The sequence below is a fragment of the Seriola dumerili genome, unplaced genomic scaffold (genome assembly GCF_002260705.1).
Source record: "Seriola dumerili isolate Sdu_G_001 unplaced genomic scaffold, Sdu_1.0 BDQW01004171.1, whole genome shotgun sequence".
Taxonomy (NCBI): Eukaryota; Metazoa; Chordata; class Actinopteri; order Carangiformes; family Carangidae; genus Seriola; species Seriola dumerili.
This window is the reverse complement of record NW_019178426.1, coordinates 3675-21672: the sequence shown is the minus strand read 5'-3', so window position 1 is coordinate 21672 and position 17998 is coordinate 3675. Positions and strand designations below refer to the sequence as shown.

Below are 17998 nucleotides of genomic sequence, written 5' to 3'. Positions count from 1 at the left end.
AGATAAGAGTGTTATTAAGTTAGAGAGCAGCTGCTGATAGCTAATTGAGGAGGGAAAAAGTCTGGTTTGAATCTGAATTTTTTCTTTTATGCAATTCAAACACAATGGAGCGAGCTCCCCTTACACCTCAATGTGGTCCAGTTTGGCTCTCGTCAGGTTGAATCCTGAGTGAAATCCATTTGACCAATAAGCACTGAAGTAGTTGAGGGGAGACAGGGTGAATAAACGATTTATCCTGCCGGTTTGGGGATCATACCAGTAACGGTTTACAGTTTTAAGTCAGCATCTCTGATATTTAATGGCACTGCTAGCTTGTGATGTTACAGTGATGTTTCATTGATATAGTTCATTGCATCCAATTCACACATGACCAAAGACCTTAAGAGCGAAGACAATTCTCAAGTTTTAATGATACAGCCTGATTTAGTTAGGTTCAAACAAAATGGATTTATGAACAGCTACCAAGTCCTGCTCACTGACTACTGAATATTGAATACTGATCAATATGTTTATGTTGGCATAAATAAACCAATTTGCCTGCAACAAACTTACTTTTGAGTGACAGTGATTGGTTTACCTTAGAAAATACTCACTGTAGATTCTGTCCAACACAACGTTGCAATACTATACTAAGTAGTAGATTATTATCATAGTTTATAGTTACTCATAAAGTGAATGTTGGCCACTATAATCTGGCAGCATCATTTCTAATTTAGATAACGGCCCCAAATGCAACTGAAGCTGGTTATGTGATGATCTCTCTTTTTTTTTTTTTTCTTTTTGTGACTCATCCTGAACAAAATATTACAATACACCAAGGATATTTATAATTTGCTGACTGGCTGCAGGAGTCACATAGGTGTTGTAACAATCAAATATAGATACAACATCTCAGGCTGACCTGCTTTATAGCACAGAAAACAGCAACAATCTCATCCAGTCTGTCTATACTTGTAGAAACTATTGTTTTATATTGATTGTGAGGCTTTTCCCCTGAAGGGAATTTTTAATTTTCCTCATTCTTAGCGGTGGTTGTAAAACATGTCGAAGACCACGACGGGACAGTAAAACTCCTCAGTAAAACACATACTAATGAAGTTATTTCACTGTTAGCAGCTCCTAGGGCTTACCCATCACATTAAATCAGAGAGAGGAGAGACTCTGGGATACATAAGCTGCTATAAATGAAGAATTAATTTACAAAAACATTGTTGAGCTGTTAAATGAAAATTAAAAAGAAATAATATTTTGTTGCCGCTATTATGTTATGGTCATGGAGGAACCTCTCTCACCAGAAATGCATTATGCCAACAGACCAGAATCAACATTTAATGAGCAATACCTGCTGAACATTTTTTGCAAACTGATATTGTGGATATAAGTGATATTATAATAATCTGACACTAGACCCCATTGTTCTTTGAATGAATGACAGTGAATGAATGACAGTGAGTGGGTCAAACTGTAGCCTTTACTCAAACAGATGACTAATATTAGACTTAGAGGTGCATTTAGTAGCTGTTCTGGAGAGTTCTATCATATCATTTCTATCATAACATCCCCTTGTCATGGTATTGTAGATGCTCTAATTTCCTTTTATTTTTAAGTGACTTATTTTTTCACTTCTTCGTGTTGGCTTAAAACCTGACATTCAATGTTCATACAACAGCTTTAAGCTAACATGGATAAGAAGTTCACAAAGTGCAAAGAAAACGTTGGAAATTATTTTCAAATCTACAATGAGGAAAAGTTCCAGAAGAGCTACTAAATGGACTTATGTTATGAAATAACTAAGAGCCTAAATTCTACAGCTGTTATAAATATAGTTATAAATCATTTCTAAGCATTAGTTGAGCTGGATAAGACAAAACCTTATTTATCCTGAAGGTTGTTTTTGTGCCAAAGATATTCAGTATACAGACTAAAATAAAACATACATATCATATCTATGCTTACATAGTGAAATAAAATAAAAAAAGAAAATACATGTATATACACTCATGTAAAACAAGGGGAGGTGCAAATTGGACAGGAGAATGCAACACATAAATTAACATGTTAGATTGGTATAACTTATACAGAGAGGTATATTTATGCTGCAGTAGGACAAATTATAGTTAGTTACAGCTCTAAACACTCTGTACTCTTCGCGCACAGACAGAATGCTTTGCCCATCCTGTAAAGTACAGTATGTTATAGAGGTGCATAGGGAACCTGGCGCTCAGCATTCAGGAGCTGCTCTGCTGGACTGGTCTGTAATTTTCTGTTCTTACCATGTATTTGTCTAGTGAATACCCACAACTACAAAAGGGTCATCAGGATATTTACTGTGTACCTGTGAGATGCTTTTTATTCACCAATGAGCAGTAATCTCCGACAACAGCCATACGTGCTCTTTGTTTTTCCCTATAGTATGAATTTGAGAGGATGAGGAAGAAGAAAAAGAGGGAAACCAGCAGATCTGTTGTATATTAACCCTGTTTATCCATTCTCCCTCCTTCTATTACTGCATTTCTCCTGGCCTTCCCCCTCCTCTCTAGGTCTCATTCATCTTCATCCCTCTCTAACAGTAGGCAGCTCCAGGCTCCCATTACAATTATGTCGTCATCTGGGGATTTGACTTTACAAAAAGGTCCTCATGTACCCACCATAGCTTCATAGTCAGAAAATAGAAAGTAGAGAATCTCAGTTGGATTTAATGATAGTCGTTCCCCTCTAAATACTGCGTGCGTGCGTGTGTGTGTGCGTGTGCCTTGGTGAGTAGAGTTTCTCCTCGTCATGTTCAGCCACCCGCAGAGGGCATAACTAGCCAGAGGAACAACCCCTGATACTAATGTGCATAATTCCCTGACAAGGCAAAAAGAAAACTTCCTGAGAAGAAGATGACAGGTTTCTTTTTATTATTATTATTCCTGCACAAATCAGCAGCACAGCGTATTGGCCATCAGTGTGTCTGTGAGTGTTGAGGCAGTAAATGGACTGAGGTCACGCTGGTAATGGGACAGCAAAGTTCAGTGGAGCCATGCAGAGATAGCAGGTTGTTGAGCAGGAAGAACAAAAAAAAAAAGCCCACAACCAGAGACGTGAGGGCAAAACAAGATGATGGGAGAGGAGACCAGAAAGAGAGGAGGAGGCCGGACAGAAGAGAAAAGAGCAAGAGAAGACAAAGGAGACAGAGAGAGGAGAGGAAGAGAGCCTCATTGGGGTAGAGGAAATAAAAAAAAGAAAAGGTCTCTATGTGGAGTAGTTTCAAGGCTCACTTGTCTTCGAGGTGAACATTTCAGGCCTTTTTTCCCTGGACTGCTGCACACTGGCTGTCTGACTGTCTGTCGCTGGTAATGTTGGAACATATAAGCTTGATTTGCTCTGTCGACCAAGACCACAGATGAGAAAGCAGAATAATGAGATTCCATCGTCCCTGGGCTTTGGTCAGACTGTTGAGGAGGCAGATTAGGACCGTCTTTAAACAGACCGTAGCTTTATTTAGTGTGTTCAGCTCAAAGTTCTCCAGCCTTGAAATACTTCATCATCACCCTTCAGGAGGCATTCAACTTTAGAGATGAGTTTGTGAATTGCATGAATACTCATTTTTGGGGGATTTTAAACTAAAAAACTGACCTTTTCTTGATGTTTATCAAGTTCAGGAAAGGTTTTTATGACAAAACTATTAAATAGTATTTTACTGTTTCCATCAGAGTTTCATACTTTTTATACCGGTAAAGGCAGAATCGGTTATTTAGACAATACAGGGCAACAAATTTGTCCACTGACACCCAGTATATTTTAAAGCTGATTATAATAATAAAAAATATAACCATGTACTGTATATTTGTATCAGTTCCAGAGGTGAGGACTCAAGTCATAATTTTCTTTCATAGAGAACTGATATTGATTCATTGTATCAGGATGCCTAAACATATCACTACAAATTGATATTGTATTTCAAGATATTTTGGCAGAAAAAAAATATGTTAATAAACAACATTTCCTCATTACATTAATAGAAAGCATAATCCAGTCAGAGTTACATTTCCTATACGTATTTGCTGTTGCAGTTTAGTTATATAGAAACACAATTTTTCAGACACAGGGTTGGATTCATCTAGAAAAATACACGTAGTCCACAAGAATAAAACCGTTATCCCAACAGCAGTTCAACACTTACTTTAAGTGTTCCATTAGCAACACATTCGCTCCTCACAGGTATAGTGGCTAGCTCGGTTAGCAGTAAACTGATCATAGAAAATTAAGAATTCAACTAAATCACACATTGACAATGACAAAACAGCTGCAATTAAAGAGTACCTACAGATAAGGGCGTGTGAGGAGTACAAAGAGAGATCTGATCGGATCTGACAAAATGGTGGATGTAACAATGTCAGTTAATCAGCACCTGTTGTAGCCACAGAATCAACTGGAACCAGCTGTTGGTGACAGATTAGATAATAATCTACATTTTTTCTAACAAATCCAACGATAAGACCAAAGGCTTCAACGACTTCATCCTACTGAAAAGTATAGCCTGTAGCCAAAGTCTGATATATCTTATTCCTCTGTGCCTCCATTGTTATCCAAAAACTTTGAAGTATGCATCAGAGAGCCACACGGTGAACTGGGGGACACACTCCATATTCTCATCCAGCTAATTTGGTTCTGTGAAAGCAGCCCGAGGATTGATTTGTTCATCCTAGATGAAGTTATTTTATGCTTCTGCTTTAAATAAAAGGCAAATTGAGTAGAGTGTTGAAACTTTGAACAGTGTTACCACTGTTTCCTCCACACTGACAAACTTTAGATATTATAAGTGAATGTGGTCGTACTACGACTGACGTTAGAGGCATGATTGGTGGGGTTCTACCATACAAGAGTTATTTACGTGAGAATCTTAAGGTTTTCAACTCATTGACTCTACAATAATATCGTCGGATCAATTTACTGGCCATAAAATGTATCAGATTTTGAATAAAAAAAACAACTATTTATGAATAATCTTTTGTTAAATTTAGATTTAATCAGTGCCAGATTGTAGATTTCAGCAGTGAGGTTGGGGATCCTCTGATATTCATTGAAGACAGCAGACTGCCTTTGAAGTTAGAGATAATTATAAACCTGCTGTGAATATGAAACCTAAACTATTGTAAAAAGAAGCCTTAATTGCACAACCAATTAAAACAAAATGAGTTCTGCAGTTAAACATTTGGTAGGTTTTAACGTTCAAATGAGAAATTCTCATTTTAATGTCAACGCTTAAATGTGTTAATTTGTTTTTTAACAGTCAAGCATTTTTCAGTATTGTTATTTTGGCTTACAGTAAAGCAAATCTGGATTTTATTTTTGATTCATATTTTATTGTGTATAAGTGCAGGTAATTAAGTTGTGATAGTAACATCAATAGATTGTTATGATTTCTCAACAACATGTGTGTTCTCTGATCTAAAATCATTATATCAATTTTTTCATTATATCTCTAAACAAACATCTAGGTTACGATCCTGCTCACTATAAATAAGCTGCACTTACGGGCTTGTTGCTGTGACAACAGCTCCGGAGGAATTTTTAGCCAACGTTGAAGAAGCAGAAAATCCAGACTCATATTGTCAAACTGTCAACGATCTAGTCTGGATAACTCAGTAGTACGCGTACAAAGAACCGGGCCTTATTTAAATACTGAAGCACCAAGTGCATATTGATCTATGGTTGGAGATAGTAAATGCACGATTTACTTCTGTGGTGTTTTCTGAAAATTGCATTGCTCAGCTGTTGTCAGGAAATGAATAAACTTTGTTTTTTTCTGTTGAAACAAGCTCTGTTCTAGTGTAAGAATACATTTTTACTTTTTGAGCAACATGAGTTTTGTAGGGTTAAGGTGATCTGCTATCCAATTAATTTTGTTAAGCATTTATAATACTACACTGTTTCAGTTACATTTCCAATCAGGGCGGTGAGTAGGAACAACAAAACTTCATTTAGTCTCTCTTGAGTTTAGAACAAATGTTAAATGAATAAGTTTGAAGGTCAGCAAAAGCAGATCGTGACCTGGAAAAAGCCTGGTTTGCAGTTTGCAGTATGGTATAAAGTTGGAAAATAAATATATTTTCTTGCAGGGGAACTAATATTGATCCCTCTGTGACACCTTTATCAGCCATGTGGGGACTTGACTTTAAACCATTGTGACTTAAACCCTGTCTCAATACTTCAGACTGGCTCTGAACTTGATCAAATTTGTCATGGTCACAGCTCAAGACCAAAATTTCATTAGTTCAGAATGTGGTTATAGAGTAGAGGCTTCCTAGACAAGAGCTGGGCTCAATGGACCATCACAGGAGACAGGATGCTCATCAGAACATCAGAGCTACCAGTTGCAGAGCTCTTGCACTTACAGAAGGATCAGAATTAGTTATTCTTTCATATTTTTTCCCTCCTTGTGTCGAGAAGAGCCTTTGATCAACAAGAAAAGTAGGAAGTGGATGACAGCACTTTTCACTTTCAAATTCATTCACTCTTTAACTAGAGCTTCGAAGAAAGAAGCAGGTCCAAAGCCAACCCACCCCCCCCACTCCTGTGTCTCTCCACTTTACACACTGCACACGTACATCCACGATCATTATTATTACATCTCAGTCTCCAGCATTCCTCACACATTCACAGGTATCTACAGTCTGACGGACAATTTCTGAGGCATCCAAACTAATTCCATTACTTTTGATTCACGCCTGGGAAGCAGAGATTGCTCCGTCTGTCTCCTGTTTCTGAAATGCATTTACTGGGGGGAGAGAAAGCAGCGGGACAAGGTTAAAGAAGTCTCTCACCTTACGTGTCCAGAAGCACCCGAGGCAGCGGGTGTTTGTTATGGACTCGTCCCAATATCCTGTTCATTTAAAGAAATTGCCAATAGGATTTCTCTCTCATTTCCTGTTTGTCTCTCTCTGTCTCCATTCTGTTCTCATATTTGTTTAAAGGATTTATCGTTTGTCTATTTGCTACACAGAGAAGAGAGAAAAGTTTCCACCAGTCCTTTTAAGAGTGGAATAAACTGATAGACGGTGGCAAACTGGCTTTGAAATTGAATTCATTTTACATTCAGCACACAGGTGCATTGTCATAAACTCCTCAGCCTCTCATTGGCAGAAACACCACTAATGCAGTAAACCATCCATTAGCCATTAACTGTGTGTCTCATTCGCTGACAGACTACATCAGCAGGTGGATTTGGCTTCACATTGCCAAATGTTATGTTTTTCCAAGTGTCAGTGTAGTTCTTGTTCTTTATTATTTTCTGATGATTAATGGTGATTACTCATGGTTTAGTCTGAATCTTCAGCAGCATCCCTGATCCCAAGGATCAGTTTGAAATGCTTTAGACTGAGGGGCCCTGCAACTTGTTTCAGAAATTGCACTTTCAAGAGAGATATTCTTCATTATTCATTTGGATCCTCATTAGTTTGAGTTTGCTAGTCTTCCTGCGGTCCACATAAAATTATGATTAAAAACCAGCAGCAGTTTAAAATGACATGATATCAATGGAACAAGATAAGATGGTGAAAAAGAGAAAGTAATGAAGAAAAAGACCCCCCCCCCCCACACACACACACACACACACACAAAAAAAAAATAAAATCACATCAAAATTATATCTACACATGATTCAGTTGTTTTTGTTTCAGTGAGTTTTTTTTGTTTGTTTTTGTTTGTTTTTTTTACAGAAAATCATTATTCCATTCTGCACTATGTGGCACAAAAGTATGCAGACACCCCTGTCCTCAGTAGATAACTAACAACTATTTTCATTACTGATTTAATCTGATAATGAAAAGATCATATGACGTTTTGTGTATATATCTATATTTAGATATAAATCATAAAATAGAAAAAATGTTCACACAACACAGGTTTCTAATTTCCCAAGGTGGAATATTTAGATGTCTTTTTTGTCCGACCAACAGTCCAAAACTCCAAGATATACAGTTTACAGCCACAAAAGTAAAAAAAAATTTAAATTTAAAAAAACCCAGCAAAATAAGTTATCAAAATGGTTGCTGATGAGTTTTCTTTCAATTAATTACTGGATTAATCAACTAATTTTTTTGGCTTTTGTCCTCATATTCGTGTATGTTTGAGCTCCGCCTGTTCTTCATAGTTTGGGCTAGGACCCTCAGATACAGTTATGCAAAATCCTATGGTATTTTAGATATTCTAGACAGCACCGAGCTTCCAATTTTTAGCAACAGTTTGGGGAAGGCCCTTTCTTGGTTCAGTATGACAGTCCCTGTGAGCGCAAAGCCTGATCCATACAGAAATTATTTACAGAGTTTGGTGTGGAAGAACTTAAGTATCCTGCATGGAGCCTCGACTGGTATGAAACTGGTATGCAAATTGCAAGTCAGGCCCCATCGCGCATTACCACTGCTCTTATGAATGAATGGGAGCAAATGCAGCCTGCAGCCAGGTTACAAAATCTTGTGGAGAGATTTCCCAGAAGAGTGGGGGCGGTTATAGCAGCACATTAATGCCTGTGGTTTTGGAATTAAATGTTCAAAAATGACATACGGGTGTACTGTTTAGTGTCCATGTATTTTTGTCGTGTAGAAATCTTAAATTGTCACGGTAAAAGCAGTACAGTAGTAGCTGTGAAGAGTACTACAGAGTTTGGGTGATGAGTTGCCAGATTCACACCACTGAAAAAAGCGTTAGTCATCTTCTTTGACCTCCCGCCCACCCTGTCTGATGCTGCGACCTCTTCTTCTTCCCACGCCCAGAAAGCCAGACTGGCCAGGATAAGAATAGCCAAGTCCGGCAGCGCCAACGCCTTCCTCCAGAGCAAACGCAACGGAGTGCTCAACGAACTGCTGGAGCTGAAGGTGAGAAAGACCAATGACCCTCTCAACACAAAGAACCACCAACAGCAAAGTAGCGAGATGGGAAGTAACTTCAAACGTGTTTATTAAAAATGACATAAATGTCAGCAGATTGTAATTCAGTATGAGAGATTAATCATATTGTTCCTTGTCAAACACCTATCTACTAATTATTTCAGTTCAGTGCAACTCAATAGCTTGGAAGCTAAACAATTCCACATCTGCAATACACACACACTAATATCTACACACACACAAAATGACAAACAATTACTTCCATAATTAAGCAAAGGACAATTTAAAAGTCATTTAGAGGCTATAAAAGAGCAGCAGAAGTTGGAGTCATTACATTCTTGTTATACAGAGCAGGGGTGATAGCAGAGGAGTTGCGCCAATAATCCTCCATGCGAGTGTTATCAGCGTAATCACACAAAATACTTTACCTAGCTGTCCTCAGTCCTAGACTTGATTTAATCCATGTCTGTGAAAGTAGCAAGCTCAGACAACAGAGGTTGTTTTTACTTTACTTGCTTGCTCAGTAGTTTGTGGCGATAATTAGACTGTTAGTGCATTAAAAGAGGCTGCAGTAAACTTCAAAACTGCACCAGTGAACAGTGAGGCAGTGGGGGACACTATACCCTCACAGACTCCTGCTCCTACAAGACAACATGTTTTCTATCTTACCTCTTTTTTTAAAATGATAAACAACCGGGGTTTTCTGTTTTGTTTGTATCTTAAGCCTACAATAATTTAACACATTTTTCGGCAGATTGGGGGAAACAGAAACGACCTGTAAACACACCTGTTTATCAGCTTATAAATGATATGGCAATCTTGTTAGCAAACATTTGCCAAGGTACACATCCAGCAGACACAGAGCAACATTACCATTTATTTAAAGTCATGTCTCTGACCACCTAGCAAAAGTAAGTTAGCTAGTCAGTAATTGTGTCCATCTGCTGTTTGGTGCTAAGCAGCCATTGTACATATACTATAGTCAGTTTAAAGAAAATTTTTTTTTCATTTTGAATAAAAAATACTTATTGGCTTTCTTGCCAGGTATTAGAGTAGATCAAGAAGTATAGAGCCAAAGCCAGGCAGTTAGCTTAGCTTAGCTTAGCATAAAGACTGTACACGGGTGCGAAACTGTTAGCATGGCTCTGTGTAGACTTCCAAAATACACCTACCTTTACTTTTAAGGTCACTAATGAATGTGTTGTATCTCATTTGTTTAGTTTATACACAAACATAAATGTAAAAAACGAAATGTTGTGGTTTTACTGGGAGTTATTTGAGGTTACCATGCGTTCTCCAAACAACCAGGTTCTTCTTTAAAAAAAAAAAACACGTACACATTGAACAAATTAGATACAACACGTCACTTAGTAAACTTTAGAGACTAACTGTAGTGCAGTTTAACTTTGTAAAAGTTAGCTTTCCCCCTGCTTTCAGGTTTTTATGCGAGGCTAAGCTAATTAGCTCCTGGCTCTAGCTCCATACTTAGTGCACAGTCATGAGAGTGGTATCAATCTTCTCATCTAACTCGGCAAGAAGGCAGGTAAGCTTATTTCAAAAAAATGTCCAGCCACTTTTAAATGACACGCTCTTATTTTTACGTCCACTTGCAGACATCAACCATCCAACCACTATGTTCTACTTCAGTTTTTACTCGTACCCTTTTTATTTTTTTAACTTGTCACCACCATGGAAAAATGTGTTTGGTAATGCATGAGCAAATTGCCTATATCCTTCCCATCCAGTCCATCACTCTTGCTTTCAGTCACACACTCCCCTCCTTGCAGATGGTTACTAAAATCCATTTGGATCTAATCGAGTCCAGTCTGAAAGCTCATGGGTGTCTGGAAGTGGTTAGAATTATCATATAAATGCCATCTGTGAGTGCTGAGCGACCCCCATCCCTCTGCGTGTCTGTGATGAGGCTGCCAGCGTCCTGGCGCATCAAATTATGGTAGTGTCACTGCTGTCTGTCAGTCAGCTGCGCTGCGTGGGTCTGGGGTGGGAGTGAGTCGGGATATATGACAAAATGAGTGGTTCTCTCATAACCTATAGTTAGATTAGAAGTTCACTGCAGCCTTTTTCAGTTTTCCCTGAAGGATTTTTTTTCCTGAGGGCTATTTATTTGTTATCCAGATTGCAGGCTCATTATCATAGAGGGTGATTTGTGGATAATCCTGTTAAGTTTTATGATAACCTTGTATAAAAAAAGGCAGCACTGCTTTATCCCTTTGGGTGCTGTTTACTTAATTATCACTTTTCACATGAAGAGCGACAGGATTCCTTCATTTTCTCAGCCTGGCTGCATGACATCACAGACTTTTTTCCAGTGAGTCAAACAGGTCTGGTGGTGTGCTCACCGACAACAGATAACTGAACCAATCATATCTTTGTAGGAAACAAGCGAGTGAGTCACAATCACATCATGTTCCTGTGCCAATACCAGAAAAATATCAACACTTGTAGATGAGATCAGCCCAGCTATAGGAACGATCAATCGGCAATATGCATAAAATCCTCTGTTATGAATTGGTGCACATTCTGGAAAATCAATTTAGAAACGGTGATCGATAAAACAGCCAGTTGGGAATATGTTTTTTTTGACTCAAACAGCAAATTAAATAATTGACCAAAACAAAGAAAGTTCTTCATCATTCAACCATAAAGCACTCAGAGATGTTAAAGGGATTCCTACCTTACCGCAGTATTACACTGCACTGTATGACAAAATTTCTGACAGTTGACAAATGTACATCATCTCGCAGTATATATCGACATAGAATCCACCCCTAATGGGTTGTTACAAGTCAACATGGAGAAATAATAACTTAAATTGTTTGAATGAAGTGAAATGAGTGAATGAAATAGCAATTCATTCTAATTATTAACCTAACGTTTTCTCGTCTTTTGTAACAGCAGCTTGTTTCCAGAACATCACGATGAGGGTTGGGCAATATGATTATCAACTTTGGGCATGTTACTACAAAACTGTAATCAATTAAATTTAAATTTAAAAAGTAATTATATTACTTATTAATAAGCAGCAAATGTAATGTAGTGCATTACTTTCCTTACTCAGCTCAAGTAAAAAGCTCCAAAGCCACACGTCACATCTTTTGTGTTTAACATGTATAGAAATAGAAAAGGGGACATTGTGCTTTAACAGGCAGCATTACCATTTGGAGGGATTTACTGACCACCAAGCAGTGAGCTTAGCCGCCTCAGTGACTGCACACAGCTCTCCAGAAATCCCAACCTCACAGAAAAGTGAGCCGAGCTAGCACGTTCATGGACCAGTCTAGTGTTTAATGGATAGATAAATAAGGTATCTATCTATCCATCCATCCATCCATCCATCCATCCATCAAACACAGACTAATCTGATATTAACCTTCTGTCAAACTCCAGGTAAAACAGACAACGAGCAGACTCCCAAACATCTAACGGATGTGTTACTGGGATTAGTAACATAGTATTCCCTCAGCACTGATGATGATGATGATGATAATGTCATGAGACAACAGAAATTTGTCAATTCCCAGAGCTTTTTTCCATTTTGAATACACTAAAGATACTGTACGTATGTCATTGTGGGTAATTCTGCAAATCAATGAGTGGGACTGATTTATGACATGATTTTAAAGTGCACCTTTAAATTTACACCATCTGTCTGATGAATAACCTTGATCCAAGACTGAATACTATGTGTCCTGAAAGTCACATGTCATTCATTTCCTAGTAGGAAATCTTTTTAAAGCTGGGGGGAAAGAAATATGTCAGGCAGCTATGGAGTACCAAGAAACCTTATTTATCACAATAGATAAAAGGTGTCTCTTATTTAAATCAATACAAAAAGATCATGAACAAATGTGAGATGGTCATGTAGGAACATGATATGGTCCTGGATAGAGGCTATTTGATGAAGTCCCTTATTTGTCAGGTGTGAGCTGTGATAGATTTTATCAATATTGCCTAGAGCAGAGTTATTCTCCATTAGTAATTGAGTAACCTGACTTAATTCTTATTAAGATATTAAGGTAAGAGAAACTTCCTCGGTGGTCTCATCTTTACAATTAGGTTAACGTAGTCAGGATCACATTACAGATGAAATGCAGCGAATCAGCTTCTTTATTTGATTACACGATAAGAACTTTGAGCCTTGACAAATGTCTGAGACAGTCTCTATAGCTCTATAGCTCTATAGCTCTATAGCTATACAATATCTTTGACAGCGCCTCTGCCAGAGGGTAAATCCACACATTGAGACATCAGAGGGCGTACTGTTCTCATGCTCACGTCGCTGTATTGTTCATGTGTCTGGAATCTGAATGAAGAGTCCTTGGGCTGGATCGCCTCCTACCCAAATCCTTTGTGTAACAGTGTGCGCTGCGGGGAGAGAATTAATTTGTTTTCAGTTTTCATGTTATTTGGCAATTGTGATTACTTTGAGACGAAGCTGCATTGGAGCCTGAGCTTTGAAACCAAGTCCCATTTGGAGAAATACCAAAAAATGATTCTGTAAGTTTCTGCTTTTTGCAACTCTGCTGTTTTTCCTATTTCTGAAGCTTCATACATCAATAACTGTTCAGCTGCCTGAAGGATCAAATAACGCTCAGTGGTACCTACTTAGATAATCAACGAGGAGCTGGCAACAGCACAGTTTTAGAATTTATGTGTTATTAGTTAAAATAAAGTGTAAGAGGAAGTTGTTTTTGCAGCATGCTTACCAAACCATTAGCAGTAACAGTGTACTAATGACACAAAAGATTCACCATAGAGAAACTAAATTACAAACAAACCACTTGCTAAGGCAGGCCCAAAGCTGAAGGATCAATTCACACCAAGCAGAAATGTGGTCTGTTATGTAACTAATTGGCCAGTAAATTATTTGAAAGCCAGCAGCAGGAGTTGTGGGATACCTGCTCATAATGGAAATGAGAGTGAAATCAACAAGCACGAGGCAAGATAGTTCAGGAGAAAATGAGATACATGAAGCGAAACGGAAGCATCACATCACTGACTTTTCATCAGTGGTGACAAAGTTCGTTTACAGATTCTTCTGTAAATATCAAGGAGTCAACACAACACAATTTGTCAACATAACCACTGTTTGTGATTGTGTGTGTGTGTGTGTGTGTGTGTGTGTGTGTCTGCTCAGGGTACAGAAGAGGATGAGCAGAAGCTGAACAAGCCCATTTCTCTGTTAGAGAGCCAACACCACCACCTACTGCACTGTCTGGAGAAAACCACTGTGAGTGCACTTTTCTCAACACGTTCATCTTATATGCCTACTACCTATATCTGTGTGTATATGTACACTTGCATATAAATGTATAGTATAAGCCGATCAGTTAGGTTTAAAAGATGTATTCACTGTCATTAAAAAGGACTGTACTAAAAATAACTAATAACATTTTACACCGTCCAAAAGTTGCCTTGTCACAAGCTTCTACTTGACACTGTCTTACCCTTTAGCTCCCAAATCCTCCAAAGCACATCTAAAGAGAGTCTCCAGGGAGTTTTATGAAGCCCAAAAATGTCGATCACTGTGACAGGGATGTTTTCCCTCTTGTCGAATCTGTGCTTCAGAATCAGTTGGCAAAAATGGTTCACAATGTTTACATGACAGTTTGACACTTCTCACGAGACACTGGGTGTAAACAGATGTTAATCCACAGTCTGCACACAGGGATTTGGGTTTTAGAGCTACTGTTTTGCAAAAGGTTTTGGGTTGGCCTTCCAGTGAGTCATTATACTAAATGGGCTATGTGCATGAGATTGTAAATGATAGTTTTACTAATACCTTATTATTATAATCACTATTAATTATTTGACTTTGTTGTAGTGTATTTATTTGTAATCTCATATCATACTTCATTCCAGGCTCTTCCTACTCCCTGTTTTTCCTTCATCCATCATCCTCTCTCCTCTCTCCAGGCTCATGAGTTTGTGGACGAGCAGCTGTATGAGCAGAACTGTTTAGAAACAGCGCTGCAGACCTACCCCTCACGTAGCCCCTCTATATCCAGCCACAACAGTGCTGTGGGTACCTGCTGTGGCCGCAGAGTTAAAGGGAACACTCCTCTGCCCAATGCCAGCACGCCCTCCGCCCATCCCATCCCAACACACCAGGGCCCCCTGCAGGAGCTCAGCGCCATCCACATACAATGTGGTGACCTCCCATCCCACACCGCCAGGTGAATCTCAACAGCAGAAACACACAGAGGCACACCAGCAGCATCAAACGGGAGACAAAGGCTGAATAATGCCAACTTTGCTCGGGGAAAAACTGAGCTGCCCACAATATTTCCACTTAAAGGACTGCAGGTCCATGACGAATTTTTCAATTTTATCCACCAAGATTTTTAGATACTCTACCCTTCTCTGTGCTGTTATATTTGAAAACCTCATAGTAGTGTGTCTTTTTCAGAAACACTCCAGAAAATCCCTGGAGTTTATTCAGTGAATGTCAGAGGATAGTCCACATCTACTGATCTACCCTCCACTGCACAAGGAAAAGATGAATGAAATTAAAACAAAATACCTAGATCTCTGCATAAGATACACATCAGCAGACCTCTTGTGACTTCAGCTTGGCTGTGTGTTCAGGAAAGGTGTATTTTCTCCCACAAATGACAGTGAGGTCTGTGGATTGTCTAGAGAAACCAGGACATGGTTTCTTTGAAGTTAATTTGCTGTTTCTCAATGCTTTGAGCACCACAAACAAAATCCCATTCTATTCCTTTATCAGGAGATGAAACTGAACCCGTTTAATGGTAGATACAACCAAAGGTGGTGTAAGAAAAATGTCTCTAGTAATTTGGATGAAGTGACTTTGACGCAGGTTTAAAAAAAAAAAAAAAAAGAAGTGTAATATACAATGCAGTCACTAGAGGGGGCTGTAGGAATTTGTACAATATAATCTGTGAATACTTTGACATAATCTCTCTCAATTTCCAAATTAAATTAGATTTAGAAGTGTGATGATGTTTTTGCCTGAACTTGCATTATAATTACAGTTTAAAAAGTTAATAGTTATCTAATGAAAAAAATATATCAGTTATGTATGATGATTAACAATAACAGTTAATGAGAAGTTAATCGATGATTATAACAAACAGTAATAAATAACACGCGCAGTGATTCGCTTTAATATCATATACAGTAAGTGCCAGTGGATGTTAAGGCCACATAATATGCAGCAATTGCTATTTAAGGGGTCCTGCAAATAACATGTAAACAGTGTTATCTGATATGATTCAATTTAAAATCGAGATTACCCGTGTTTCAACAAAATGCTGTGTTCACATAGTCAGGGTACATTATACAGCTGCTGATAGTCTCTCTGTCTTTCTCTCTCTTTCTCTCTCTCTCTCTCTTTCTCTAGTCGATCAAACCTCAACCTGAAAACCGACGACAGCGGCAGGATCAACTGCAAAGGTGGCCGAATCACCACAGCAATCATCAGCCTCCCGACGCCCCCCGCTTTGACCCCTGACGGCGACGGCCTCCACGGGCCACCGCAGAGGAGGCCGCCCCCACCCCCGGGTCTTCCGGCACCCCCGAGCATCCAGACCACAACGAGCTCAGCTGGCACCAATATCGTCAAAGTCTCTGCTCTGTGACTCTCTAGGTGACGACGCAGGTCAGCACAGCAGGAGAAGTAGTAAAGAAGAAGAAAATGAAGAGGAGGAGTAGGATGGACAATGATGGACGCACCACATCCTGTCTCACAGGGTCAACAGGAAGAGCACTGTACTCCAGAAGAGTCACCAGTTGATGTTTAAGAGAAGACAGATGATGTGGAGACATTACTGAGGTAGAAGATTGTAGATATGTGAACCGAGAATCACGCACTCGTCTTGTCGTGTATGTACAGTAGATACGGACAAAATCGCTGCATTTCTAATAGTTTCTAACAGCAGTACAGATGTTTTACAGCAAGTACTGTGAAAAAGATTGAAAGACATTGTGCATTTAGCATATTCGTACATCAGCAGATGCTGTCAACATGCCACAAATTCACAGTAAATTTAAAGTGAATTCCCGGTGAAATAGTGAAAGGAGTATTTTGTTGACTTTAAATGTGTTTGAAGAAAGACAAAGAAGTGTTGACTGTATTTACTTGAATTTGATTGGTCTTGTTTGTGTTATGTGTTGTTTGTCTTAAGTATTTTGCGGAAAAAAGAGAAATTGAAAACAGTTTTAGTTTTCTTTACAGCATCATTTGAAAAGTCACGACATCCGATGCTAATAGTTTGAAGTGTCTGAAACTGAAAAGAGTGGGGGTTTTTTCTTTGTTTTTGTAGGAAAATTGTCTCTGTTCATCATGTCAAAGACTCAAGCCAAACTGTGCTGTTTAGTTCCTTCATGTTTCAATTTCTCACTAGAGATTGACTGCAGGGAGTGAGGCTGACCTGACACTGTCCTTATGACTTTATAGGTTTTCATACTGAGGTGAAACAAGACAGTGGTTCTCAACCTGATGGTCAAAACCCCTGAAATGGCCACAAAATGACTTTCAAGTCAAGGTTTGATATTTTCATTGAAGGATAAGGCCAGCATTATTCTACATTTTTCCTACTGTCAGCAAATCATATGAAAAGACCAGATCTTTGTGATTGCTTCACAAATTCATAGTTAAAATTTTTTTAAGTGATTCCCTGTAACAGCTGGACACTGTAGTTTTTAGCAAACATATGTAAAACAAGAGTAAGTACTGTATTTCTTGGGGACTATTTTCAGATGGGGATTCATAGAAAACCAGTGCTCATGTTTATCAAGGTGAAGGAACATGTCAGTGCAATGGAGTAGTTCAATTACACATTGACAATGTTATAGTAATGGAATGAGTACTTTTAACAGACAGTTTTATAAAGTGTCAAAACAGATGCAGCAGAACCAGAGATTATTTGATGGAGCTCTATGGCACAGAGAACTCAGCAATATCAGGCTGTACTTACACGGACAATGCATGTTAGTTGGATCAATTCACTGTTGGTTTTGGTTTTAGGATTTGTTGACAATAAGGAAAACTACCAATCGCCTTATCCTTTAAAGAAATGAAATACTCACAGTATTTTTACTATATGAATATACAAGCCTATTTATATGAATGTAATTTGTTG

General features: G+C 38.5%; 1 protein-coding gene across 1 annotated transcript in view; it reads left to right on the top strand.

Annotated features, from left to right (window-relative positions):
- LOC111239707 (potassium voltage-gated channel subfamily D member 3-like) overlaps positions 1-16495 on the top strand; it is a 78294-nt gene extending 61799 nt beyond the window's left edge. The window contains exons 3-6 of the mRNA XM_022769605.1: positions 8757-8858; positions 14029-14121; positions 14808-15067; positions 16258-16495. Coding sequence (XP_022625326.1) covers positions 8757-8858; positions 14029-14121; positions 14808-15067; positions 16258-16495 — 693 coding nt within the window. The remainder of the gene's footprint in view (positions 1-8756; positions 8859-14028; positions 14122-14807; positions 15068-16257) is intronic.
- Positions 16496-17998: the final 1503 nt, after the last annotated feature.